The sequence below is a fragment of the Nyctibius grandis genome, chromosome 7 (genome assembly GCF_013368605.1).
Source record: "Nyctibius grandis isolate bNycGra1 chromosome 7, bNycGra1.pri, whole genome shotgun sequence".
NCBI lineage: Eukaryota > Metazoa > Chordata > Aves > Nyctibiiformes > Nyctibiidae > Nyctibius > Nyctibius grandis.
The window spans coordinates 8,152,802-8,180,570 of NC_090664.1; the positions used below are offsets into that span (position 1 = coordinate 8,152,802).

General features: G+C 36.5%; 1 protein-coding gene across 1 annotated transcript in view; it reads left to right on the forward strand.

The window, feature by feature from the left end:
• LOC137665761 (serine/threonine-protein kinase ULK4-like) overlaps positions 1-27,769 on the forward strand; it is a 253,270-nt gene that overhangs the window by 108,545 nt on the left and 116,956 nt on the right. Inside the window, 1 exon segment of the mRNA XM_068405143.1 lies at positions 7,686-7,734. Within this exon segment, the coding sequence (XP_068261244.1) occupies positions 7,686-7,734 (49 nt within the window).

Below are 27,769 nucleotides of genomic sequence, written 5' to 3' on the forward strand. Positions count from 1 at the left end.
ACCAGACTTCCATCAGTTCCATTTGTGACAATTAGTGAAGTTCATCCTTAAGCTGAAAAATTTCTTGAGTCATAATACCTCTTAAAATCAGTTTTCAGAGTAAGATATAGTGATGGTAATTAAAAGGTTTTCATTTGTATAGTTTGTGGTACTTCAGGAGATGAGTAGGTTTACCAGAAATCATCACGATCACTTGACCATACTTGAAATTCATTGTGTTTTAATTCATCTGGTATTGAAAATTTATGAAGAAATGTGGTTATTTTTGTAGACATCCCAAGAGCCTGATTGTGAGATGTGGTTTTTAAAGTAAGGTTTGCATTTCTTCTCCACAGAACTCTTATTGATTATTATATCACTGTTAAGTCCTCATTGCTATCCTTTCTGATAACATGAACTCTCAACCAAATTTCATTGAGGTATGTTATTTTGTCTAAAATAAAGATGGAAGCTAGACTCTGTATAAAAAAAGAGAAAAAGTAAATAACTAATCTCAGGAGGACCGTTGCTTTTTTTATTCTGATGGTACTGGTCAACTAGGAATAGCCTGCCATATTACTTTACATTATAGATCCTAGCACTTTGCAGATAGTCCAGTCAGAGAAGTGAATTTGTCCTTTCTGGAGTGTCATCAACAATGTGAATCGGAACAGTGTAGGCTTGAATCTCAAATCCTTGATATCAGAGTGAATGAAGATATCTTATAATCTCAGCAAGGAAGAAAATAGGAGACTGTTGAAAAGGGCTTGAATATGTATTTTTAATGTTTTAGGCTAAATAAATTCTTTTTCAAAGCTAGGAGGAAGCATCAACTCGTAGATGTCAAGAGACCATGAAGATAATACATAATGGAAATATTAATATAATTTTTTCAAGCAAAATATCCCTTGGGACTCAGTACTCAAGGGAGAGAGATACAATTTTTTAAATTAGATATTTTTAAGGAGCCAAACTTCATGTAATTTATTCTTAAAAGTGAAACAAAGATTATGCACCCTAAAAAGCAGGAAATCAATATAATTCCAGTAAAGCAGAAGCAGAATGTGCAGAGCACAGTTGCAGAGGCTGAAACTTTGTCAGAAAGCTTCAAACATTTTTATTTATGACTATAACCCTTAGTGCCCCTCAAGCTTTTGGTCATCAGTGTTTTCTTGTTTTATACCATCTTGTAGGCCTGTAATATTTGGGGCTGATAACACATACATTTAGCTTCTAAATTTTTTTTTTTTAATTTAATGTAATTTTCATGTCCTCTTGCAAGTTTCTGCTTCACTGACTGGGAATCATTTTGTATTATGATTTTGTATTAAAAAAGGGGGACATTTTATTTTAGGATTGTTGGTTAGGCGTTCTATACTACTTGTGAATACGCAGGGGTAAAATTGTATGAAATAATGGGAAATTGGTGAAACATGATATGTTGTGGTTTAGACATCAAAAGACAAATATTCCCATAAAAATATTAATTTTGAAGCTGGAAAACTGGAACAGGAGTTGAAAATACAAACTTCTCCTTCAGTAAGCTTGCTGAGACTGCTGGCAAAATGACTGGGATTGCATTGACACTCTTCCAACTAACTGTGTGCGAACAGGCAGTTTTGGAGCTTATGCTGGGACTGAAAGTAAACCCCGTTCATTTCACCACATAATTACTGGAAGTTATTAACAATTCATCTGCTGATACATGATAAAAGCAAAACTGCTATGGATCAGTACATCTGATACAAATCTTCATATTATACTTACTGAAAAATATTTTCCTTGAATTTTACGTACTTTGACAGTAGTAGAAAATACTCAAGATATTTGGAAGAAGAAATATCCTACTTCAGATATTTTTCTTACAGTGGAGTTGTATGTTTCTTTTAATTCTCAAATCTTGTTCCTTTGTGTTTACGAATAGCAGTCAGCCTTTCCTTGTTATGTTTCCCATGTTCAATTATGGAATATGAACACACTTGTGAAAGATCTTGAAAATATGATTGTCAAATAATGCTGATTCAGATCTCTCTTAAATACAGATCTTCATTGTTGTGTTTATCTTCCTTTTCTGTCTACTACGAAAAGTAAAGCATTAAATAAAAAATCTAATTATTCTATATCCAACATAATTTTCTGCCTGCAGAAAGGCCCAAAGTCCTCTCTTCCTCCTTGCCCCCTGGGTCATTTGAAATGTAAACTACAGTAGCTAAGAAGGCTGAGGAGCTGGAACTGAAGAACAACTCTTCTCAAGAAAATTGACTTTAAATAATTGGACCCCTAAAGATAAGGTTGATGGATCTTCTCACTGGTGTATTTTATGGCAGATACCATTGTAAATTGTGCCTTGGTATAATATTTCTTAAAATCAATGGTAAGATCATTGTCTTTGCCTTTGAACAGCTACTGAAGGGCATGATATGAAAGTGTGGCAGTAAGATGACTTTGAAACTTTCCAGTTCAGTGGTGGTCTTTATTATTTGGGATTTATAGGAACTCTAATTTATTCAAGGTACCGATGGCCCTGAGAGGCTATTCCAACTTAGAAACTCGTATCCCTGAGTTTACTTGCTGTTTGAGAGTGAGATCGAGGAATTTCCAGTTGACCATCTCCACCAACATTCTATCTTTCTATGCCGCTAAAGTGGCATGAGGTCATGGGTGTGTTGGACATTTTGTGTTTATACTCTAGCCTTTATTGCAGCTTTTCAGTTTGATAATACAAACATTTGCACACTTTTGGGTTTGGGGGTTTTTTGTGAACTGTCCAGACCAAAAATACAAACATGAACAACAGCAGACTGCAATACATCATGGTGTCAAGAGCATGGATTCTTAAGTCATTTATCAGGGGTCAAAACCAAATTCTGTTTGTATATAAACTCCTAGTTTTTATTGTGAGGTATGTGTTACTTGTTGCATTGCTGTCCTTCTAGAAAAGGTATTTATTCTGTATAATGAGTGAAAGACTAATTAGTAGTGTTCACTCCAAGTGGAGCAATCTGTGACTTTTTTTGTAGAAACTTATGACAATACTATAATACACTGATTTTTGAAAATGAAGTGACTGAAGAGCACACGTCTTAGTGTTCCGTAAAAATATGGAGCAGTGAATTTTCCAAAAGAATTTTGCCCTGTTTCCTTTATTTAGGGACCAGCTGCCACTGTAGATATAGCCTACCTACACGCAAATCCCACCTATAAAGGAGGAAAACAGCAATCTGAACATATAGAATTTACGGGTTTGTATTTCAGCAGAGAATTTACTAAAAAAGTTTAGTTAAAAAAGCTGAATAAGAATATTTAATTGTTCGGCTTTTAATTAGAGGAATGAAATAGTGACATTATTAAATTGCTTTGCAAGTGACACAAGATCAGAAGTTTTATTGATTTCACTCTCATTTTTTTTTCCCTGACTTGGGATAATACCCAGCTTAGACACATGCAACTGAAATATCTCATCACACTTTCATCAGACAAAGAATTCTGTAGAGGCAACCAGTGCAGATATTCTTGATGCCCAAGAAGAAAGGGGTTAGTAGTATTCTCTCTCCTCAGGACTGCCTTCATTAGTGTGTACCAGAATTATTCCTGTGAGAAGCGAATGCAAGGCAGTGTAAATTCACATCCTGGTATGCGGTACTTCCTTTTGCATGCAAGTGCTGGGACAGAAAGCTTAAACTCTAAACCAAGAAGGAAACTCTAAACCAGAAGTCCTGTTGTAAGGCTCTTGCTTCACAAGTGCGTGCCTGGGATTGTTAAGGGATCATACCTGTAAGAAAAACCCTTTGTTCTGTGTTCGGTGTCTTGCAGTAGGTTTGTAGTTTGCAAGAAGACAATTTAGAATGTCCTGGAAAAACAGATCTTGCATATTTTTTGAAAGCAAAATCAGAGGCATAATCTTACTCTGAAAATTATTAGAGTATTAAAAATTCAGGGTACACTGATGGCAAGTCTTGTAAAATCAGATGACCAGTTACTTTGAGACAGTGTTGTTTATGTGGGTGTAGATTTACACAAGAAGAAAATGTGAGTACTTGATATTTAGAATTATAATTTGCTAATATGTATGATTATGTATGTTTTCCAAATAGGATAGGACCTGATTTAATATAAATTTTAAAGGCTACAAAGAACCAAACTACATTTGATTTAGAATATGGCCATTCTATGAAACAAATTCCATAGCTAAACTCCTCTTTCACCTGCTTTAAGACTTTTCCTTTGTAAAACTTTGCAAGATAGCAATGAAGAATGTGATAACGTTGCTTCCTCTCTCGCACACATATACACAAAGTTGGGATATATCAGATTTCGTCTTTGTCTTAATACATTGCTTGATGCGACTTTATGCTTAAGCTAAGTTATGTGTGCAATTTTCTTTAAAGGCTGCAGCTATTTCTTCTTAGAATCATAGCGTTTCCTGGTGACCTTTAAGAATAGCCATATTGGCTTTAGTGTTGTCTTAGCTTATCTCAGCAGAAAGTATGGCTGACTTTGTAACTCTGTAACAACTGGGACTGCTTATGGTTTTTGAGAACAGTTGTTTCATAATTTACTCTTTACCGCAAAAGAGTTTCTCTAGGTTTTGCCTAAACTAGGATTGCTTAGCTGTTCTTGGTATTTGATTGTATTTTACTGCCAATGTGTTCTCAGTTTAAATGCTGCTTATGTAGCAAAGTAAGCAGCTTTTGCTAGGGTAAGTAATTCCAATATGCCCTAAGAGTAAGAAGGTTTGTGTTGGCAAAACTTAGTTTTGCCAATATGATTGCTATTGCATTAGTTGCTCTTTTTGGGAGTCTGTGGTGGTTAAATTACCTTTTTTGTGTCCAGGATTGTTATACCCACATCAGCAAAATTCTGTTTTACAGGCATGGTCTAAGCTTTTAATTTAACTAGTAGATTTGGCCCTGAAAAATGAGCCTTAAATGTAATAACTCTTCCTATCTGCAGTCCTGGGACTCTTACAACCTGGTTGTGTCCAAGGTGCCATAACTGTCTGTTTAAGGGTTGTTAGATGGCACAGGGGAGAATAGCCTTCAGGTTCTTCTGAGCTATGTAAGGGAACTTGTTGAGATTTCCCTTGCATGTGGATATTTTTTCCATCAACTTAATGAGAACAGAAATTGTCCTTAAACTCAGGCTTCTGAACTTAGAAATGATGAGTTTCTTTCCTTATATGAACTCTTCTTTCTCCCTCAGAATGTATTACGCTTTCTGTTGGGTGTAACTTGTGCTTTCACACATTTCTGCATGCAGGAAGAATTGAACACGTTTTGTTGAACAAGGCTGTTACTTAGCTACATGAAACATGTTCATATAGGTCCATGCAATTATATTGTTTTGTTATGCTTTGACCAATTCAGTGGATGTATTTTACTTGTCTCTAGGTCCGCATGCTAGTGCTGTAAAATGTAATAAATCTTCTTACGCTAAGCCCCCACTCCACCCTGACTTCATATAGATTCTATGTGATCATCATTACCACATTCAGGTAAATGGAAGGATCAGAGAAATAGGAAAACAATGTGAAATAGGAAACCATTATTTATACTTAATGCATATATATGACTTCTAAGTAATTCTTAGTTCTTGATAAATATGGTTGTTCTATTAGCATGCCTTTCGTTCCTTATTACCATACGATTTTTCCTTTGCATAACATGATTTCAGCAAATATGAAGGACCAGGGCTCTGATAGGTGGCATTAATCTAAATTAAGTGGTTTATGATTTTATGACCCTTGGATGTTTGTTCTAGCCCCTTTTCAATTTTCTCATTAAGTTCATAGAAAATGTGCAATTCCTTTTAGTTGCTTCAGTGCCCAGTCAGTGCTTTAGCTTACACAATCCATGAAAATAATACCTTCTCCTCTTTCTTACTGGACATCAATAAAAACTCTTAAATGGAAACATGTAATTTTAGGAACATATGGGTTCTTTTTAACTAACAGCTTACCAAACAATTAATCTGATTATTGTTGTACAAGGAGCCAGTGTAGGGTGCTACACATGTCCTGATTTTGCAGGGATAAAGTTTATAGAATCACTTTTCTGTTACATTTTGTTTCAGTTTGTGGCCAGCTGTGGTATGGTGATCAAGGCCATTAGCAGTGAAAGCCAGGGCAGCTGACCCAGGCTGGCCCACAGGTGTGTTCTGTAACATTAACATCAGGGTCACTATAAATGGGAAAGCTGGTTGGGGATGGGGGGTGTCTTTGCTCTGCTCTCTTCTTTCTCTTTCTCCTTCTCCTCTCAACAGTTGTGATCCCTGGAGGCACTTACCACCACTCTATGGGCTGAGTATAACTTTGTGTCTTTTGTATTAGCATTGATATTGGTTTTCTTATTTTATTAAGTCTGCTTAAATTTCAACCCCTGAGTCTCCCTCCTTTTCTCAATTCCCTCTCAGCTGGGGAGGGGTCTTGGGTGATAGAACAACTGCTTATGGTTTAGCCCTGGGTGCAGGCTAAACAGAGACAACACAGTAAAGCTTCAAACATGAAACTGGATGCTTATTTTAGTCAAATATAATTCCTGTTTATTCATAGACAACTATATAATATAACTTTGTGTTTTTAACAGACATACTACTTACAAGACAATATTGTAGTATGTTCTATGCTGAGTTCCCTGAATAAGTGTGCAAAAGCATCTGCCTCATGTTGAGCATACAGTCATAGTGGACATCATCAACACTTCAGATGTGCTCTCTGTGCTCCAGTTCTGCATTTATTACGTGGACTTCATAATACAATCTAGTCTTATAGCTGTATCACAAGGCTAAAACCTACCCAATGTTTGTGAAGCACTTCAGTAATATTATAAAGACACAATTTGATGTTTTTGGTGGTGTTTGGTGAATAGGCATCTAGTACAGTGTGTAAGGAAAAGGGAAAATCATTCTTCAAATTAGACAGTATAATACAGGAAAGAGTATGTAATAATATAATTTGTATATCATCGTAGTGTTAGTGAAACACATGCTTTACTAATAAATAAAACTGGTTTGAGCTCTAAGAATAGAAACGGCTGCATTAATGTATTACTGGTTTTTGAGAATATTCTTCTTAAAATAGATATATATGCTGGTTCATATCTGATTTCAAAATTCAGGAGAATACATCTAAGTTTTATTTTGGGTAACCACTTCTCAGTATTGTCAAGAGAAGTGGCTGACAAATGTATCATATTAATATGGTAAATTAATATGAAGAAGTTAGTTAATGTAGGATTACATTAATTAATCCTACAAGTTAGGATTGTAGTTAAGAATTAGAAGTTAGTTAATGTAGGATGCTTTAAAAAACACAGCATAATTGTAATTTCATTATGTCTGTTAAGTCTATTAATTCAAATTATTTAATGGTGCAAGATGACTGTTTCATAGTACGTGTAGTAGTATATTTCTGAATTTTGATTAACTTCTGCCATTTAAAAGTATTAATTTTATTATTGTTCCAGTCACTTGAATCGCATCAGTGAAGCAAATCTAGAAGTCATTTCCAAAGCAGTATGACATTGGTGTTTCTATTTAATAGCTGCAGTGGAGCTCATTTTTGTTGAGAGCTAGGCAAAGGCTGAGGTTCTGGGTCATGGATTTTGGCAACAACTATTCTACTACTCTGCTTCTTTTGTGAGTTTAGTGTGTTAAACAAGAATTCACTTCCTCTCTTTTTAAATAAATCTTAAAATTTGTTTTTACAGCCTTGTGGAAGAAATCCATCTTTTTCCAGTTCTTTTCCAAGTCATCCTGGTAAGAATATGTTTTATATATATATATATAAATAATAGATAGGTATCTTATCTGGTAAATCATGTCAAACTAGTAAGTAAGTTTAATGAGGCATGTTGATAAAATAATATGATGTTGATAAAATTGAATTGAACAATTTTTCACTACAACAGAATCCAGTGTAAGCAGATGTATCTGCAGTTCTCACCAACTATCTACTGTATAAAACCTTTCTTTTTATAAAAGAAATACTTCTTTCTCTTTTGAACCAAATAAAAATCTGAAAAATAGAATTAATGTGCTTGATCCTTAATTAGACCTATATAATTGCCCAACACAAGCAACAAATGCTGAGGAACTTGCATTTTAACCCAAATATGCATCAAACCTGAGTTTGGCTATGATAATGCCAATTCCCACTCTTTGCTTTTAGAATTTCTTTCAATATATCAAAAAAAAAGTATCAAGGATATGATTTTGGATAGTCACATGCTGAATTTCCATCCCTATGTAAGATCTACCACTTATGAAGACCATGAAAAAATGGTGATAGTTTTGAGTCTCTGGAGTGTTGCAAAACAAATATGTTAATGAAGAAGAAAAATCTGTAGGCCAGTTTGGAAGCTGGGTACTGTGCTATCCACTAGCCTTCTCATGGCTAAATTCCACAATCTCGTTTATTTTTTCAATAATTTTGTTCATGAAGTTGTATCAGGTAAGTGTCCTGTCATGTAAGCATGGTCCTGATGAATACTAAATACACATTATAAAAAAAAATGCATGATTTCTGCAATGCAGGCAGATTGCATACTTGGTTTTGTATCATTCTTGAAATTCAGTCTTACTCAAGGTAGGCATTCATAAATGTGATTCTGAATCAACTTTGATTTTTCCTTTCTTAGGTTTAAGCATTTTAATCTCTTTTTCTTTGCAGTGATTTATTTCACTGCCTATCATTTTAAATCTCTTTAATACTGCGTACCCAGATAAGTCCCTTTTTATTAAAGTAGCCTCTTTAGTGATGATAGATTTTTCCAATAGCATACAGAACACAGGCTTTATGCTATTTTGGGTACATATATGTACATATCTCTTACTGTGATAAGTATTAACAATAAAAACAACATTTTACAGTCTTTCATAAATAGTTTTGACCTAGTATAGGTACTGCTTTTAGGTAGTAAGAGGAGCACAGTAAAATATGACAATCAAATGTTTCATGTTAATATCCTCAAATATGAAATTAATGTTTGAAATGTCTCCAGGTGTTGGAATCTTTAAGTTTAAAGGCCTATATATATAATACACATATATGCACACACACACGTATGTATACACATATATGTGTGTGTTAGTATATAGCTATGAGTATTTGAGCGTGGTTATGATCTCAAGAAATATTCTCGGATCTTGAAAACCTTTTTATAATGAATGGTCATGGTATTTAAAATGTTTCTATGTCGTGCCATGTAAGCAGGACAAGTTGGAGTCGGTCATAAATACTGCCTCTTGACATCCCTGCACACAGTTTGACCTCATGAGTTCTAGAAATAGTTTTTAGAGAGTGGAAAGCAGCTAAGCTTAAAATCCTCTTCATGACTGATGGTCTGTGAAGGTTTCATAGCTTTCTTAAACCTCTATAGCTGTCTTGAAGCTTGTGGTTAGAGTTGTGAGGGAAAAAGCTTATAGCTTTTAGGCCCCCCCAAAAAAAAAAGAAATCCCCTTTCAACATGCTTTGTTCAGAGAAGATACCTATAGTGGCTTCAGTTGCCATATATAGCAGTCGGGCTTTAACAGCGCACTGTCTGTCAGGTGTGAGCTTGATTGGCTTCAAGGCATGTGAGACCCTAAATAGGTTGCTGCTCTCCTTACTGTTCCCCTGTTTTCCCTACAGAAGAGTGAATTTAGCAAAGGGATGTTAGGCAATTGGGAAGGCTCAGGAGACAGGACTAATCAGACTGGAAGGAATTAATCATTAGGCTGGTTTTCCTCATGAACAGAACAAATTAGCAAACTCCTTCATTATAGGTTTCTGAAATAATTGTTATGGTCATATGAGTGAAGGGAGCTGCATATCATTTACTTTCCATTACTGTCCATAAACTAGTCTTTGGCTAGGTTTATACTTCTATTGGTTTCAAGAAACAGCACACATCAGTAACATTGATCCCTGTGTTGTTGTACCTAGAATTTTACCAGACCCTAAACTATTGAATTTGAATTATGCTTCAGTCAATACACTATTTTGTACTGTCAGTAAGTTAATGTAGAACTATTACTATCAAGTTCAAGGAATATCACTAGTACTTCGTAATTTTCAATGCAGAGACCAAATGTCCAATATTTTTTCTATGTATCATTAAATGTAGCTCATGTTATTTCCAGTGATGCCACTGACAGGACATTGACTATTTTAGGCTCTGAAGGGAAATAATGTGGGCTCAGTATTGGAGAGTATCTCCAGGAGCAGTCTTCATTTCTAGACTGTGCTACAGTCAAAGTGGGATTGAATGTACTAGCTTCAATCTGGCTGTCACAGCAGTGAGGACATGATGGCTTGCAGGGGCAATTCACAAGAAATAGGTTTTAATGTGACTGCTTCTCACTGTTCATTGATGTAGAGTTGTACTGCCTCATATGCTGCATACTACTCTATGTTGTGGCCTAAGCAATAACACTGAGATTTGGCAATTTCTTACCCTCTATCATGTATCTAGACCAGTTAGATTTCTGAACTCAGCTGAATCCTACCAAATCTAATCTTTCGTGTCATTTATGACTGCAATTCTGTAAATGTTATAGTTGCCAAACAAAAGGAGCTGCATCAGTGAAAAAGGCTGTTACTGTCTACCTAAAAAGTTGTTCTAAGAGAATAACTGTTGGTTTTAGTTACTGATCTATTATTAGTTACTGATCTATTATTAGTTACTGATCTATTATTAGTTACTGATCTATTAGTAAGAGGCTTTAAATACAGTTGCCATTCCCCTGAAACTCATTAACACTCACTTATCACTCAACACTTAGTTACATTTAGGCAATGTAAATTAATAGTGTACTTCGTGAATATGTGAAAGACCTGGATACAGTTCTTTGTTGCAAAACTTCAGAGGGGAATTTCACGTTACACCTGAAAGCAAATTAATTTCATCAGTACCCTGATGCCAGATCCTAGTGCTAGCAGTTACATAGATTATGAGTAGTTCTACAATGCAATATGAAGGTATGACTGCAGTATGAGTAGGCATTTATCTTGCTATAATCTGTAATGAGATCAGTGAAGATGTAGTGATGTATAGCTGTGGAGAAAGGGAGAAATATTGACAATATATGAGTATATTCAGGACAGTAAGTAATTGAAAAACAGAAGGAAAGCTGGCATCATAATGTGCAAAATTTAAAAGGTGCAAACTCCCCTTGCTAACAAGACTAAAAATAATGAGCCAAATTCCATGATGATGTAAATCACAGAATCAGTCAGGTTGGAAGAGACCTCTAGGATCATTGAGTCAAACCATTGCCCTGACACCACCATGTCAACTAGACCATGGCACTAAGTGCCATGTCCAGTCTTTTCTTAAACACAGCAGAGATGGTGACTCCACCGCCTCCCTGGGCAGCCCGTTCCAATGTCTAATGGCCCTTTCTGAGAAGAAATGCTTCCTAATGTCCAACCTGAACCTCCCCTGGCGAAGCTTGAGGCTATGTCCTCTTGACCTATTGCTAGTTGCCTGGGAGAAGGGGCCGACTCCCACTTCACTACAACCACCCTTCAGGTAGTTGTAGACTACACTAAGGTCACCTCTGAGCCTCCTCTTCTCCAGGCTAAACAACCCCAGCTCCCTCAGCTGTTCCTCATAGGTCAGACCCTCCAGACCCTTCACCAGCTTGGTTGCCCTCCTCTGGACTTGCTCCAACACCTCAACATCTTTCTTGAAGTGCGGGGCCCAGAACTGGACACAGTATTCAAGGTGCGGCCTCACCAGTGCCGAGTACAGAGGGACGATCACTTCCCTAGACCGGCTGGCTACACTATTCCGAACAGAGGCCAGGATGCCATCGGCAATGAAGTGGGCATATATGTTATTTTCTGTGCTATGTTACTTTTTAGAGGGGGTAGGACGGGGACCCTCCACACATAAATATTACCTGGCCTTCCGTTAGGGTTATCTGAATCTAAGCTATTGTATAGAAAAGAAATTCTGTGTAGTTGGTGAAATTATATTTTTCTGTCAATTAAATTTTAAAACTAAAGCTAATGATGCTTGTGATTAGGAGCTCAGTGCTATCCTCTTTTTCAAGCTCAGTAGTCAATTGTGTGCTTATCCTATTAAAATCTCTACTGTAACTTTTAATCACACCAGCATCTCACAGACTTCGGTTTTTGCTGTCAAATGTTTTTTTGCAACATTCTGTATTTTAATGGTCAGTGATAAAATGAAAAATGTGGTGACATGGATTTAAAAGCATATCCTTATAATAAAAATTACTTTATAGTAAGATTGAAAGTTATTGTTTTTATAAATGATATCTTATTATTAAATACCATCAACCAATGGTAGATAGTGTCTTAGTGTCTAAATTGTACAATCTAATTTAAAGGTAAAAATGTAATGATCAACAAGTCCACATATTTTCTTCACATTTTTGAAATAATTACGATTAATTTTAAAATTACAAATTTTAAATGATTTTCCTTTGAATACAGTGGAAAGCTGTTACTATGAAAATACAAAATATGTTTCTTTTCGTAGTCATATTCATATATATTTGGTTTTCCTAGTTGTGTCTAGGTTTGAGGTTTTCTACTGTCCCTGTGTATTTTGGGACTGCTATATGGGTCCATGTTTAGAAGTTTAACTACAGAATTTGTCATCTTAAACTAAAGGATCATGTATACTGTTCATGTTTTTGATAGACTGCAGTAAACCTGTGCTTGAATGCTCAAAAAATGCCTCAAAGTCATTGTCGTGCTGGCAGGCACTGATCCTCTTGGAAGATGTGCTTTGCTCACTTTGTTGTAATTGCAGTTGAAAATCAAGTTCATTATTCCACTAAGCACTAAGGAAGAGAGTGTGAGCTAGGCATGATTATAGGAAGAATTGTAACAGTTACGTTAAAATTAGTTAAACATATTCATACTTCAAAAGAAGAAACGAACTACTCCAGTTTTATTTAGGTAGCACCTTCTTTTCAAGAAAACTACTAATTTTGTGGAAATTTTGTTTAAATAGGGGATACATAGCCATATATAACTAATTGCTTTGTTTTTTTAAAAAATTAAAAATAATTTTAACCAATGCCCTTCAATAAAATAAAAGCTGTGAGAAAGAAGTCGTGTGGCACCAAGTGGAATCAGTGGTTGGATATTATGTATAATTTTGAATTTTAATTGGAGGAAGAAAATCAAGCTACAGGAAATGGTTACAGTCAGATTCCACTCCTTGTGATCCAGTTAAAGCAAGGAAGCCAACCACTTAGAACCGTTTAAAAATAATACTTGCTTTCTGACAGGCCTTTCCTGTGAGAATACTATTAAAAAAGGAAAAGATGTTGGAGAGGAAAAGCAGGAGCTTCATCATTCCTATTTTACTAGGTTTTTGTTTTCTACTGAGAGACTGCAGTCAAATATCACTTGAGGGAAGAGGTAGAGCTGGTTTTCTGTTTAGCAGCCACATGGATGAAAGGTATAGAGGAACAGGTATCAGAGGTTGTTGCAATACTTGAAGCATTAGTTTATTCTGCCTGCTAAACTAAGGACGTTTTAGTCCAGCGTGGTGCACGCTTTGTTGGTTGACTAGAAAAACGGGGAGCGTGTTTCTAATTCTTGCAAGTACTTGTAGATCATCCAGGAAGGACACTTGAAACAATGGAATAGGAGACTCTTATTCTTATATTCTATAGAGAGTATAAATTTATGCTGCCAGACTCATCTGCTAGAGAAAAGGAGGATAGCAAATATGGCAAATGATATAAGCTCTAGCACTTAGTGCAAATAGGCATTTGGTCGTCTATGCTGTAAATGAGCTTTGAGCTGAACCCCCTCTTTAAGCTCTATGTTTGCATGAGAAGATTGCTACTGGTAGTAACTGATAGCTATTGACATTTTGCTCCAGTCTGCTGGCAAACTCAATCCTTAATTTAGCCTCAGCCCTCTATTAAAAAAATCAAGACAAAGATATCTGGGAATGGTTAGGCAACATATATTTTAAGAACAGGAAACAGTATTTATTTAATAACTTTGTGTGTGGTATTCCTTTTCCTGGCTGTGTATTCAACGCTGTTATAAAAAAGTTAAATGCAATGGTGTATTTCATCTGCTCATTACTGCTTTTAAGGAAAATCTGCATTTATAAGGTATCTGAAATTAGAGTCTGTGAGTGATTTTTGTGGCTTCTACAGGATGGATATTCGTTATAGTTAGGAACCTTAAATTTATCCATAAGGAATATTTCTATATTTTTTCTATATGTGAAGTATGCATATTTACTAAAATGCACTAGATTTAATAGCGAAATTGTATGCTGTGGCAGTATACGTAAAACTGCTGTGACAGATTAGGAATATAATCTATGAGGATTTCTGAAAGTGAAAATCCTATTTTAATGGGTGGTTTATAAAGCAAAATAATTGCTTGCTTTGAAAAAGATTTAATATCTGAAGATGGATTAAGGAGAAACTAGTGAAAAAGTGTTAGACTATCTTAGAATTTATATGCTTGGAATGAGAAAAAAATATGAGATACCGTTTAAAGATGACGAATGTAATGCAAATGTAAAAATTACTGTGAGTAGAACACTTTAACAATGAGTATGGTCTAAATCTTTGCCAAACTGACAAATTTCTTACCAATGTGTTGAAATCTTGTGTCAACATTCAGCAAGGTATTATATTTGTTCTCTTTTTAATGTTAAATCAAATGAATAGGAGTGTTTCTAAAGACTGAAGAAGATATTGTAAAAGGCAGTAAGGAACAGTACATTAATTTCCAGTTTTCAAGGAATAAAATGTAGCTCCTGTGGTAGAAATTTTTTTCATTACTCCATTAACTTGCTTAAACACTTCAGTTTAGGGATGAGATGCCTGACCCCACTTTTGTCTTTTAAATTGATGACTTGAAAATAGTGTATACTTAGAAGGGATAAGCATGCATATCAGAATGCATGCTCTTGGAAATAAACATGTGTGTGACTCTCTTGAGATTTTTTTAGCAGGAAGCAGAATCTTTTTTTCAGAAACAGATTTTATTTTATTTTATTTTTTTGTCAGTAATCTTTCAGTCAGGAGTTTCTGGGGAAGTGTTTATATGTCTATACGTCTGTAAATGTTTGATTAGTGTTCAATCAGGTTGTTAATCTGTTATGGTCAATTGTTCTCTGTAAGTATTAACACTGTACACAGGACGAACTCTTAGCAGTTTTGTTTTCTTGATGTGTAACTATCATTTTCTTAACTGATGACAGTGAAACTATTGGAATCCAAACCTCATGGTATAAAAGCCATTTCTGACTGTGGTTGATAATGAGGACTCATGGTATATGGTTTGTTTCCCCAGATATTGTTAGATGATGTGTAGTGGTTTTCCATATGGATAAAGCAATCATAGACTCATAGAAAATCTCAAGATAGAAGGGACACAGAAGGATCATCGAGTCCAACTCCCTGTTCCTCACAGGACTACCTAAAACTAAATAATATGTATAAGAGTGTCTTCCAGATGCTCCTTGAACACTGACAGGCTTGGTGCCATGACCGCTTCCCTGGGAAGCCTGTTCCAGTGACCGACCACCCTCTCAGTGAAGAACCTTTTCCTAATGTCCAATCTGAACTTCCCCTGACGCAGCTTCATTCCATTTCCTGTGTCCTATCGCTGGTCACCAGAGAGAGGAGATCAGCACTGCCTGATCCCTTTCTACTACTGCCCTCCTTGAGGAAGTTGTAGACTGCAATGAGGTCACCTCTCACCCTTCTCTTCTCCAAGCTGAACAAACCAAGTGACCTCAGCTGCTCCTCTTAAGTCTTGCCCTTGAGACCTTTCACCATCTTGGTTGCCCTCCTCTGGACACACTCTGATAGTTTGATGTCCCTATGTTGAGGTGCCCAAAACTGCACACAGTACTGAAGGTGGGGCTGCACCAGTGCAGAGTGGGACAATCGCCTCCCTCGACTGGCTAGCTTTGCTGTTCTTGGTGTACCCCAGGACACAGTTGGCCCTTTTGGCTGCCAGGGCACACTGTTGATTCATACTTAACTTCCATTAACCCAAACCCCCAGATCTCTTTCTGCGGGGCTGCTCTCCAGCCTCTTGTCCCCCAAGGAAAATATCGACAAAAGTGCCCTTTGCATAGGCATTTTGCTACAAACATTACTAGGAGAAAGATTTGACTTTTTCAATATCATTGTAACTTATGCTAGACTTCCAACATGTTTCCGATAAACACAAAGCTTAAGGCTTGCCTGTGCTGCAGTCAGTGTGTGGCAGCAATTGGTGAAGATGTCTCCACCTAACTTTGAGCTAGTAGCTTAGCTAACGTTAGTAATGTGGGTGTAGCAACAAAGGGCTTGGAAAGTGCAAAGCCTTCTAAGAAGCTTGATAAATACTTGGGCAGTTAGCTGCTGCAGCCATCCTGCCTTGGGTTTCCTAGCAAGTTCAAACCAGAGAATGTCTTCACAGTTAATGTATGGATGTCCTCCCATACTTGCAAAAGACCAATGTAGTTTGAAGAAATCTTATGCAAAGGACTGGAACGGGAGAGTTGAAAGTAATGGGAATGTATTCTGGGGACTTAGAGACTGCGTGGCAACCACGTGCTGCTCATTTGGAGGGGTGCCATATACCTCTGAGGTGAAATGTGTCGTCTTTTGTGTTCTTCTTATGAATATCATGAGCTTGGGATAATGAGGGAAATACTGTATAATTAAAACTTTTGCCTGTACAAGTTTGAAAACTTTCTAAAAAGTTTGTCTTAGCTGCTGGCTTTAAACAGATCTGGAATGATTTACTTTCCCTCCATAACCCTAAGAAAAAATTGTTGTTGGGCGTTTTGTGTTGTTTTTCCAAGTGGTATTAGTGGCTGATTTTCATCTGTTCTTGAGTTGCTTGAATCAAATAGTTTTGACTGGTTTTATTTCAACTTTCTAATAGTGATAGGTCATAACGTTAGCAGTTAAATGAGTATTTGTTACAAATGATAGAATTTGAGAACAGGGTTTCAGTTTTTTTTTCATTTACCTGAAGTACACGATTCATGGAATGAAGAATGGGCTTGTTGGCAGAGTACTGAGAAAATTGAGAGCACTGCTTCCTGTTCCTGCTGATGATCCATATTTCTTCTTGACCCTAGGCAAATTGTATAAGCTTTCTTTTTTACATGTGCTTAGTGTGCTTCTATCCTTCTTGTGCCTGATGAACTCATTTGCTCTTACAAACCTACCAGAAACTGGTGCTCATCATTCTGACACTAGGCCTATTTAAGGTCCCAGCTGGACCTTATTCAAGCATAATTCTTTAATGAATTTTCCTTATGGTAAGGTAATGTCTAAACTATCAATGTACATCACAGGAATGTAGGGATGATAAAATCATTAGGATTTAGAAGGTATTCAGATTTTGTTATGAGAAGCACTGTAAAAATTCTAAATAAATGTGAGCAACCTATTTTATGACTGCATGTCTGTGTAGATCTATCACCAGTAGGATTGCCGTTGGAAAAAAAAAATATGTGAGGGGAAGGAGAGCCATCCTTTGAATCATTTTAATATTATAAATTGATATTGTGCATAATAAAATGGCTTTTAAAATGGAAAAAATATTACTAAAGCATATCCTTCTATCACTGTTTTTCTTATCTGGAAAGTTATTTTGAACCAGCGCTCCTATTAGGGGAAGGAATAAAGTTATTTACAAAATCACCTGAAGCTCTACTTCTGAGAGAAAAATTGAGTCCACAGCATTTCTGACAGCATTATGTTCTTTTATGGGAAGGAAATTCAGCTATTTGCATCTTAAAGGAATTGCTTTCTATTGGTAGACACTAATATTTTAGCGTGCATGCTACATAACTTTTTTATTTTATATTCAGTGCTAAGGGGCATAAGAAAACTCATGTATAAACAATATTCTTATGTGTTTCTTGGTTGTTTTTTTTATCCTGTCCCAGAAGTCGAAACTTTTACGTATCATAAACGTGAATCTGAAAGACTTTAATAAGATTTTAAAGCTCTCTGTAACATACTGGAAAAGGAAATCACAAACAAGTAGTGAAGTGCGTGGGTCTGCTTTGCAGAAATAGTGACCATGGTTATTGCTGATGCTAGAACACATTTCTAGGTTTTATGATGTTGTGACTGTTTTCCATCTCTTTGATCTCCCTGTTCATTTTATTTTACTGATCTTCAATAAGCAAGCGAGAATACTATGTGGAGGTTTTTTTTATAAAATGCTTCTAAACTAGTCAAAAGCGGATAGTTGTTTTGTATGTTATGGTATAATGTCTTCCAAGTTGTCTTTTGAAAGAAACTATTTTTACAATGCATTTCAAAGAAAAAGTTGTTGCAGAGTCACAGTCACTCTTGTGCCTTGCATGGACAGACCTCTGTCTTATCACTTTATTGCTCTGACTGTCCCAAGAACATTTCACAGTGTTGCTTCAAAGTGAGTTACAGCCCAGCTGAGGCCTCTGTTCTTTTTGCTGCTTCTGTTGTTTGGGAGGAACAGCCCAGTGTTACAGGGATGCATGGTGATGACACAGTTCAAACTCTCTTCAAAACTATTAACAAGTAACTATAACCCCCATATTTGACCAGTGTTGTGAGATGGAATACAGAACTCCTTTGATCCCTTCAGGGACTGACTTGGGATCCAACACATTTGTCCAAAAGTCTTCACCCCTGCAAAGGGTAGAGCATCAGCTTATTACTGTGTGCTGGTCCTTGGCTCTTGCTCAAAATCCACAAAGTTCTTACAGGATTGCCTGTTGTCCTTTGGACCTTGCTGGACTCTGGTAGTTGGTGCTTCCCTTAATCCCCTCCAATTACAATGGCTGTAATAGTGCTTATTCTGAACAACTTTTCTAAGTTAGTTTTTCTTGGAAGGCTAAACTCGTTAGGAATACCTGGTTTGTTCCAATACTGTGTTCAGAGAAGAATTTTAAATATATTGTAAAAGACTAATAGTGCTTACCCTGAACCTTTGACAGTCTTGGAGCAAGCACAATGAATATACACCCTGATGATCAGGGGACCTGGAGCAAGTGGCAGACACAGAAACGCTGAGAGAACATGTTTCATACAACCTTTGCAAAGAAGGATTTGGGGGATCTTATTCCTGTCTGTAGCTACCTTGTTGAACAGTACAGAGAAGGTGAAGCCTGACTTGTCTCAGCAGTGCACAATGGAAGGACAAGAGGATGAATGCGAGTTGGAAGATGGGAAATTCCAACTTGATATAGGAAGAAACTTTTTTTCTGTGGGGAGGGTGGTCAAACAGTGAAACCAGGGCCCAGAGAGGTTGTAGCATCTCCATCCTTGGAGTCTCTTAAAACTCAGCTGGATGCAGCCCAGAGTCAGCCTGCTTTGACAGGACTGCTCTGATCAGGGGATTAGAGTAGAGAGCTCCAAAGGTACCTTCAGCCATATCTGTTGATATGGTTGCTATACATTTACAACCAACTTCTGTGATTTGATGGGCCTAATCCAGTCCATCTTCCTGCAAACCAACCAAACAAAACCTATCCCACAGGTTATCTCCTAGCATGATAGCCACCATTCACTGTGTCTGACCTGTAGTTAGATATGTTAACTACTCTGGATTAGGATCCAAGTCAGTAGTCTCCCAGGTGAGTTTGGGTCTCTGAGCTCTTCATCTGTTTCCTGCTTTCTAATTCCTTGTATGCTTTGACCTTTAAGTAAGCAAGGTGGATGGACTGAAGTTTCAATTCTTATTCAGTTGGCTTGGCTCCACTCCCATTTGTCCCTTATCTGAGCCAGCTACGTTTTATACTGTATGAAGGTGTTCTTTTATGAGCCAAATCCAAGACATACTGTAGGTCAGGTTTGGATGGATGGATGTATAAAGTCAGTGACTGTTTCTGCCAGCTTGTTTTGTCTGGCAATACTCTTGGACATTATGCAAGGTACCTTAAATATGAGTCTTACTCTTGTGATTTTTGAACAGCGTTCTGAACAAATTTTTTAATTAATTGGTGTATATGAGACTTTAGTGACTGGGTAATTTGAATATTGCTGTGGAGAATTTAGGGCGAAAGAAGTAATATTTTCCTAATGATTATATTTTTGCTTAAAAACAGTGCAGCTCTGACATTAAGGGAATATGCTAACTTCATCTTTGCACCTGACAGCTAAAGTTGATGCTATTAGATTTTTCTTGGAAAATTGGAAGAGTTTCCTCTAAAACTAAATGGAAAACAAGTGTACTTAGATGTTAAATAGCACCTTTCTTTTTAACTGTGTCACCTTTGGAACAGTTACGATTTGTAGAGTGTTTGAAATGTGTATTGAGAAAGAAAATTTTTATATTGTTTAGGAGAAGAATTATATGTAAAAAAAAAAAAGGCAAAATTAAAGACTGATGAGTTCTCTGTTGTAGCTTAAGCTATGGCTTTAAGTATTTTCATTGTTTTTCTCTGCAATTCAGACCTCCTATAAAAACCTGTTGCTTCCTCACACTAAGGATGGCTTGAATCCATGCATAGTTAAAAAGACTTCAAAAAATATGGGAAGACCTGAATTTTTGCCCTGAAAGGGAAGTCATATTTCTTTTGTCATTTTATGTAGATATATAGCTTTAAATAATAGTCTCCAGTACTACATCTTATAGTGCATTCTTCTGTCTAGCCTGTTCCATCAGGAATGATTCTGTTACTATTCCTCCAGTTTAGTCTGAGTGAGAGGAGTTTATGACCTTTTCCTATGGTCACTGAACATTGTACCAGGAATTTCATTTCGGTCATCAGATCAGTCTGTCAGTCTTGAGAACAGAAGGGTAGAAGGGCATTGAGCTTATGTTCCTTAATGAGGGACTTCACCAGCAGCAGGAGTGAGAGAGCAGGGCTGACCATCGCCACAGACCCCGACCATCGCCACAGACCCCACCCTAAGACTTGGATAGGCACACAATTGGTGCTCATGTTCTCTCCCCTCTCAGTTTTTCTGCAAACGTGAAGCGTTTGAAGATCTTACAGAGTTCAAGGTGCAGAGTTTATGGATCAAGGTTTTTTCTCCCTCTTCAACAGTTTTGGGTGGTGTTTTGGGTTTTTCTTGTAATTATAAAGCTGTTTAGCATTCACATATTCTTTCATCACACCTGATTTGAGGCTTTTTGGATAGAAGCTTTGTACATTACCTTCAGGATCTTGTGAGTATCCATGTAATTAAAATCCTCACAAGTTTTTTTGACACCTAATACTACTCACTTTCACTTTACTTTGCACTCCTTTTCAAAGCAACCCTGAAACGTGTATGTGTTCTGAAGTATTGCGCAATGTGTCTGCTGTCGACAGTCCTGACTCTACATACTCAGCTATGCAAGATGTGTTGCCATTGTCACTCAGGAATGACATATCGTGGTTAGATAAAAACACAGTCTAATGAAAAGATCTGCTTAATCCTTAGTCCTGGTAAGAAAAGCAAACGGACTGTTATAGATTGTAAGAGGAAGTATTACAATGGTAAGGAGAAAAACATTGTGCCAAGTTAATCCATGTGTGGATTTTGGGTTTCCCATCTCCAAAAGGTTATAGTAGAACTGCAAAAAGTGTAAAGAAAAGAGGCACAGATGATCAAAGGTCTGGAATGGCCACTGTGGAAGAGATTACTCTTCTGTATGCTTTAATCTGGCAAGCGATGATTGAGGGGGAAGTATGGTAGCATACAGTCATGAGTGGCTCATAGAAAGTGAATAGGGAACAGTATTGCTGTTCACTGTATCTTCTAATATAGGAACTGCATTATAAGAACTGAAGAAAACTTGCAGCTGGAATCTTAAAAACTGACAAAAAGTGATGCTGCTTCCTGTAGGGTTAAGTTCAGCTGTGCCATATGGTACTGGGTTGAATTAAAAAAGAGACTGGACAAATTAATGGAAGAAGAATCCATTGAGAGCTGTTATGTTCAAAAGATTTGCTTCTGGCTCAAAGTCCTTGGACTCTGAATTCCTAGAGGCTGGGGAAAGTGTTCTGTATACCTGGCTTGTACTTGTAGGGCTTCATCTGTTGCTGAATGTTTTAGATAAGTTCTTGGGGTAGGTAGACTTCTAGTTTGAGCTGAGTCAGGTTCTGATTTGTATACTGAAAATGCACGCGTGGGAACCTTTCTATATTGTAAGTTTTTAGTTATTAGCTGTAGAAGTTTGTCTTACCACTCCTACTTTTGTATGAAAAACTGGATTATTTTTTATGACTTAAACAGATTGACTTGTTTTCTGAAGCAACAGTTATTTCTTTGAGAAATTAGCAAGTTAAAAGTACATAGAATTAGTTTTGAGTTATGAGGTTGCTTTTCAGTATGTGCTGTTTATTTGGTTGAATGCAAATGTGTTGGTATTTATGAGTACATGAGTTAAAAATAAACAGTAATTTTGAGAATTCAGAAACAAATTTGGGCATAAAGTTCTTATTTAAGCTCTTATTTTTAGTTGTATGAATTACAAAATATATAGTATTTAATCTCAAGCTCTCTTTCGGTCCTTTAACTGCAGCAGGGTTTACCTGTGTGAGTGTAGGTGTCTGTGTTGTACCTGACTTAAATATTTTGGAATTTTTTTCTTGATTAAGGAAGGTAATAATAATAATAATAATAAAAAATCCCTTTCTATTTTGAAGTTGCATCCAGCTCCATCTCAGTATGAGTTATTCAGGGCCTATCCTGAATTTTTATCAATTCCTAACATAAGTTTTATCCTAGTATTTCTAATTAGGACTTATGTTGTCTTGTTGATATGTTATGAAATATGTATCCTTAAGCAGATTGCATATGCAAAAAGGTTTTTTTTACTTAAAAATGCTTTTTTTAGAATATCAAAAGTAATTATGTTCTGTAATTTGGTGTAATTTTTTTTTTTAGTGTGTGTGTATGCATTTTTTACTATAGAGAATCTTGCTGGAAACTGTGGCCACAAAATGGAATATGTACTCTTAGGAGTTTCCATGCTAAAAATTATGTATGATTTTTTTCCTCATCTTTAGTTCAAGGAATTGGCAGGTTATAAGACTTTTAAGTCCTTTTACATTTTTAATTGAATAATATCTATGATAAAACTATGGGGTTAATGGTGCTGGTATAATATTAATTTATTATGCTAAAATGATTCTGAAGGCTGGTATGTTTCAAATAGTATGTCATTGGCCAATATAGTAAAGTAGTATTTTTTACTTAGAAATGTTATTTATAAAAAGTCAAATATTTATCTAAATTACAATTAGATTGAGTATTTGTGTGTATAAACATGTTTCTATCTTGCCATGTACTTAAGTCATTGCAGTTATGTCTAAAAATCAGGTGGTACCTGATCTACTTTCCTTGTTAATTCGTGTTTATTTTAATGGGAGTTTGATTCATCTATGGGCTCTTGTTTGCAGGAAAAACATTGGAAACTCTTCTGTTTGAATAGATGTCTTTGAGGGTTTTTCCATGCTTTCTTTGGCTGTTGTGGGTTACTTAGACTCTATATGAAATCTGATTTTTGTTATACCTTATTTCCTTTAGTTTTTTTTGAAGTATGGTGGTGATCATGTTCCTCTTTGTACAGGCAACTAGAAAGATCATTAAAAAGGCTGGACCAGGTCAGGTCAACGGTCTTGACTAGCCTGCTGGTTGTGTACCACACAGTGGCCACAAGTGGATGTCCAGAAAAAAATTATCAGAAAGAGTAAGCCTATTGGGCATGTCTACCAGGAACTGTCTCTACACCCAACCACTTTCAACTCGAGACATTTCTGAGCTGGCTGTAGTAACTATGTGTTTAGTACTGGCAATGGACATCTTTTCCATGGCCTTGTCCAACCACCCTTGTAGGCACTTATAAACTGATGGAGTTCCCAACACTGTGGCAAGGCATTGCACAGCCTGGCTTTGCATAGAATGAAGAAACAGCTCCTTTTGTCTGTTTGTTTTGAACATGGCTCCTGTCAGATTAATTTGTTATTTCTTGTTTCTGTATTCAAGAAATCAGCAAACAATGGATCTTCAGCCACTTATGACACCCTTGATTTTGTAAATCTCAGTATTTCCCCTCAGTTTGCTAAAACAGTTTTCTGGACTACAAAACCATCATTACTTAGGTATTTTTAAATGGAAGCTGTTCCACACTTCTGATCATTCTTGCTGCTTTCGCAGAATATTTTCCATTTTCATATATAAGTTTTGAGATGTAGGAGCAGAGTGGAGTGTTCAAAGGGTGGATGAGCTGTGGGTTTATATGGTGGTATAGTGATGTTCTCTGGTTTTGGTTATTTTTTTCATTCTTCCTTCTTTTTCTAACATTTCACTTCAGTTTTTTGACTGCTATCATTGAGCTATCATTTGTGTGAAACTGTCTTTCATAACCTGAGATTATTAGTTCATATATGAAGTTAGGACTTTTTCCCCACCCTATGCATTACTTTACGTACACTAAATTTCAGGTGCAACTTCAGATATAATCTTTCTCCCTCCATTTACACAGATTCCCTGTCTGTGAACAAATTTCAGAGCTCTCAATGTTTAACATAGACATTTCCACAGGGTTTGTATGACATTAAAGCTTTTTTCACTCAGTCATTATAATTGGACAATTTTCACACTTATTAGAGAAAAAATATTTGGGAGGTGGTTGGGGATGGGTATAGGGATAATTGCACTCCCTTTTAATTATGGGTTTAACTGGTATTATCATCTTCAGAAACCACATTACTTCTGGTCACACCCCTTTCCTCCAAATGTTTGCTAGCATTTGCTGCCTTTCTCCTACATTTTAATTTCAATAATGCAGCAAAAGTAGTTAATCTTCGGGACTGGTATCTGGTTCTGCTGTGAACAAAATGAAACAAATTAAATTCTTTATCTTTCATCCTCCATCCTCCCCCACTTTTATCAGTAACTGGGTAAATCTCACCTCCCATTCTTTAGGCTTTTTTTCCTCATTCTCACAGTCTGGCAGTGCCCATACCTTGGACACATTTCATTTTATTTAGTTCTTCTCCTGTAATCAGTTTGTAATCTTGTAGTATTCATATATATATGACTATATATACACACATACATATATGTGTGTATATACATATATGAGTATATATATACACAGACATATGAGTATATATATATACGCAAACATATGCACATATACAAAAAAGTATACATGTGTATATATATAAAAATAAACATATGTACATGTATGTAACATTATTTACGTTAGAAATCTCCATGTCTTTGTGACCTGATAAGTATCCTTCATACTGGATCATGTGACATAAAAAAAAAAAAATGTGCCTAGTCCCAGGAGTTACCTGTGAGTTGATCATGAGCAGGGGAAGAGGGAGGGGGGAGGCCAACCGTTTAGGGAAGCTGACAGGGCTGCTCTTGTTTGTAACTGCTGCGTGCCCCAGGGCTGGCTGGAGTGCAGCCCCGCAGCCTTCCCTCACTTCCACTCCAACTTGGCCCGTCACTGAATCAGAGATCAAGCCAGAGGGCACATGGAGATTGTGAAGAGGAGCAAATGCTGCAATATGTGAAAAGCAGGTGCTGCAGAAAGAGTGTGAATGATGATTCTTCTTAATGTGAGACTTCACAAGACTGGTACCAAATTGTGTCCTTCATGAATTAGAAGTTATGAGGACAAATCCTGACCTTACCATAGTTCTTGTGAATTTTATGAGAAATTTTAAATGGGTCATATAGAAACAAATCACCATCAATGAAAATGTTTACCCAAAGTGATTAATTTCTACATTCAAATATTTTTATTTTTTTTTTGCTGCAGAAGCAATATTAAAGCAAAATCTCATTCCTCCCAAGGTTTGTGTTTGTCAGGCTGATTAAGACCAGTGTGGCAACTTATTGTTCCTGCAAATGCAAATATCAGGACAGAGAATACATTTAAGGAAAAAATACATACTGAAGTAAAGCTGAGATGCATGCTTTTCAGAACAAGAGTTATTGTTCTTGTGACCAGAATTTTATTGTGCCATTATCTCTGTTCTGTCAAACGACTGAGGTATATCTCCTGATCTCATCTAAATAGATATTGGTGTAGGAATGTGGCAGTTGCTGACTGTACGTTTATTGACCAGCTGCATTCTGATGACTAAGGTAATAAGCTATTGTGTGCTTCACAACAGAGCTTGTAAAAGAATATTGAATGTCTGTGAATGGTTTCTGGCTGGCAGAGGTTCCACATTATGCTCCTGAACTCTGATTGTTTATCTAGAAATTTGTCTGGTTTGGCTTCAGTCATGTATAATACATTCCTTATGTTAATGTCTTCCTGACGAGTTCATATTGTGGGACGATAATCAGATATTAGAATGTCAGTTTTCCACAAAGCAAAACAATTTAAATCTTAGTATTCTGCTTTCAACTTTCTGTTTTTAACTCTAGTCATTCACTCATTGTCTATTACCCTTAGTTTCTAAATATATTTTGTTTTATAAAATGTTTTTATAGGCAAGCTTTAAAATCATTGCTTTACTAAAATAGATTTATAGTCAAATATATGCAAAAAGATTAAGCCTACCGTGATCCCATCTTAGTTTCCCGACTGTAACTTTATAATCTCAAAGAGTGAGCTGAAATATTGGTACTCTGTTTTTCCTCTTAGGTTTGTCTTTCAAGTCCCTGTTTGTATTACAAGGTTCAGTTTCTGGCCTTTGCTTGCTTTGAGTGAGTAGTTCTTTACTATCCACGTGGGTATAGGAAGCAAAAGTGTACCCTAGAACTGTTTTCTTTCTTTTTCATTTATTTGGTCCCTTTCAAACTCCTGCCTACCAAATACAGTAATAACCTGTTCAAACATCATGATTCTACATACGATTGCTGACAGTTTTCGCTCTGCAGTTTAAGTGGTAGCCATAAATTGATGCCTATGGCAGATACATGCACACTGTTTGGTGGGTGACGTTACTTTTAATTTTCCATTGCTATGTCATGTGATTTGATATGGAGTTTGGTAATAAATTAGATGGCGTACAAGGACAAAAGAGATTTCTTTGAGTTACTTTACTCAAATGAGTGAAGTATACACCAAGCAGAAAGGATGCATACAGGGGTTGATATCTCCTTTCACTACTGCAGAGAGCCAAGGATTATTCTGTAAACAGTCCAATTCATTTGTTATTGTGAAGCTCCACATTTGCTTGCCCTGTAACAACTTCTGGAGCAGGATTTAAATTCACTGCACGTAGCTATCTTTAGGGCTCACATCTGGATGGCACTGCAGGAGCATATTGCTGAAAGCAAACAGGCTAGCGGTTTTGATGGTAACAATGGAGTCTGAGAAAATGCTGGATGCCTGAATAAGATTCCATTAAAAAAGGGGGAGTGAGAGGGATGTCTAATGCAGTCCATTTAATTCAGAACTCTCCAGAGACTGAAGTGGGGATTATGCCTGCTGCCCTTCTTATTAAAGACTGGTATAGAAGATGCTTGTTGGGCGAATGGTATCTCCATAACAGACGCTCTATTACTTATGAATACGTTTCTAATTATATCTTAATGATCTCAGCCACAAATAGGAAAACAAAAATCTTTCTCTCCCTGAGTGGTTACCTTAGTGGCTGCAGGATTGGCAAGGTTTAGATTATCCATCTTCTCTCACTAATCCCCAGGGGACTTCATTGTGAGAAATGAGACTTGTTTATGGTGGTGAATTAAATTGCTGTAAAAGGTTATTTCAACAGACAGTTGGGAAATCATAATAAAATAATTTAGTAAAAATGGGAGCTAGAGTATGCTTAATGAAACATGATTAGATTTAATTTTCTTGCTATTTCAATCATTAAAGGTACATTATCCTTTCTCAGACCTCATTTGGGCTTTTTGCCACGGACCCACTCTTAGTAACAGG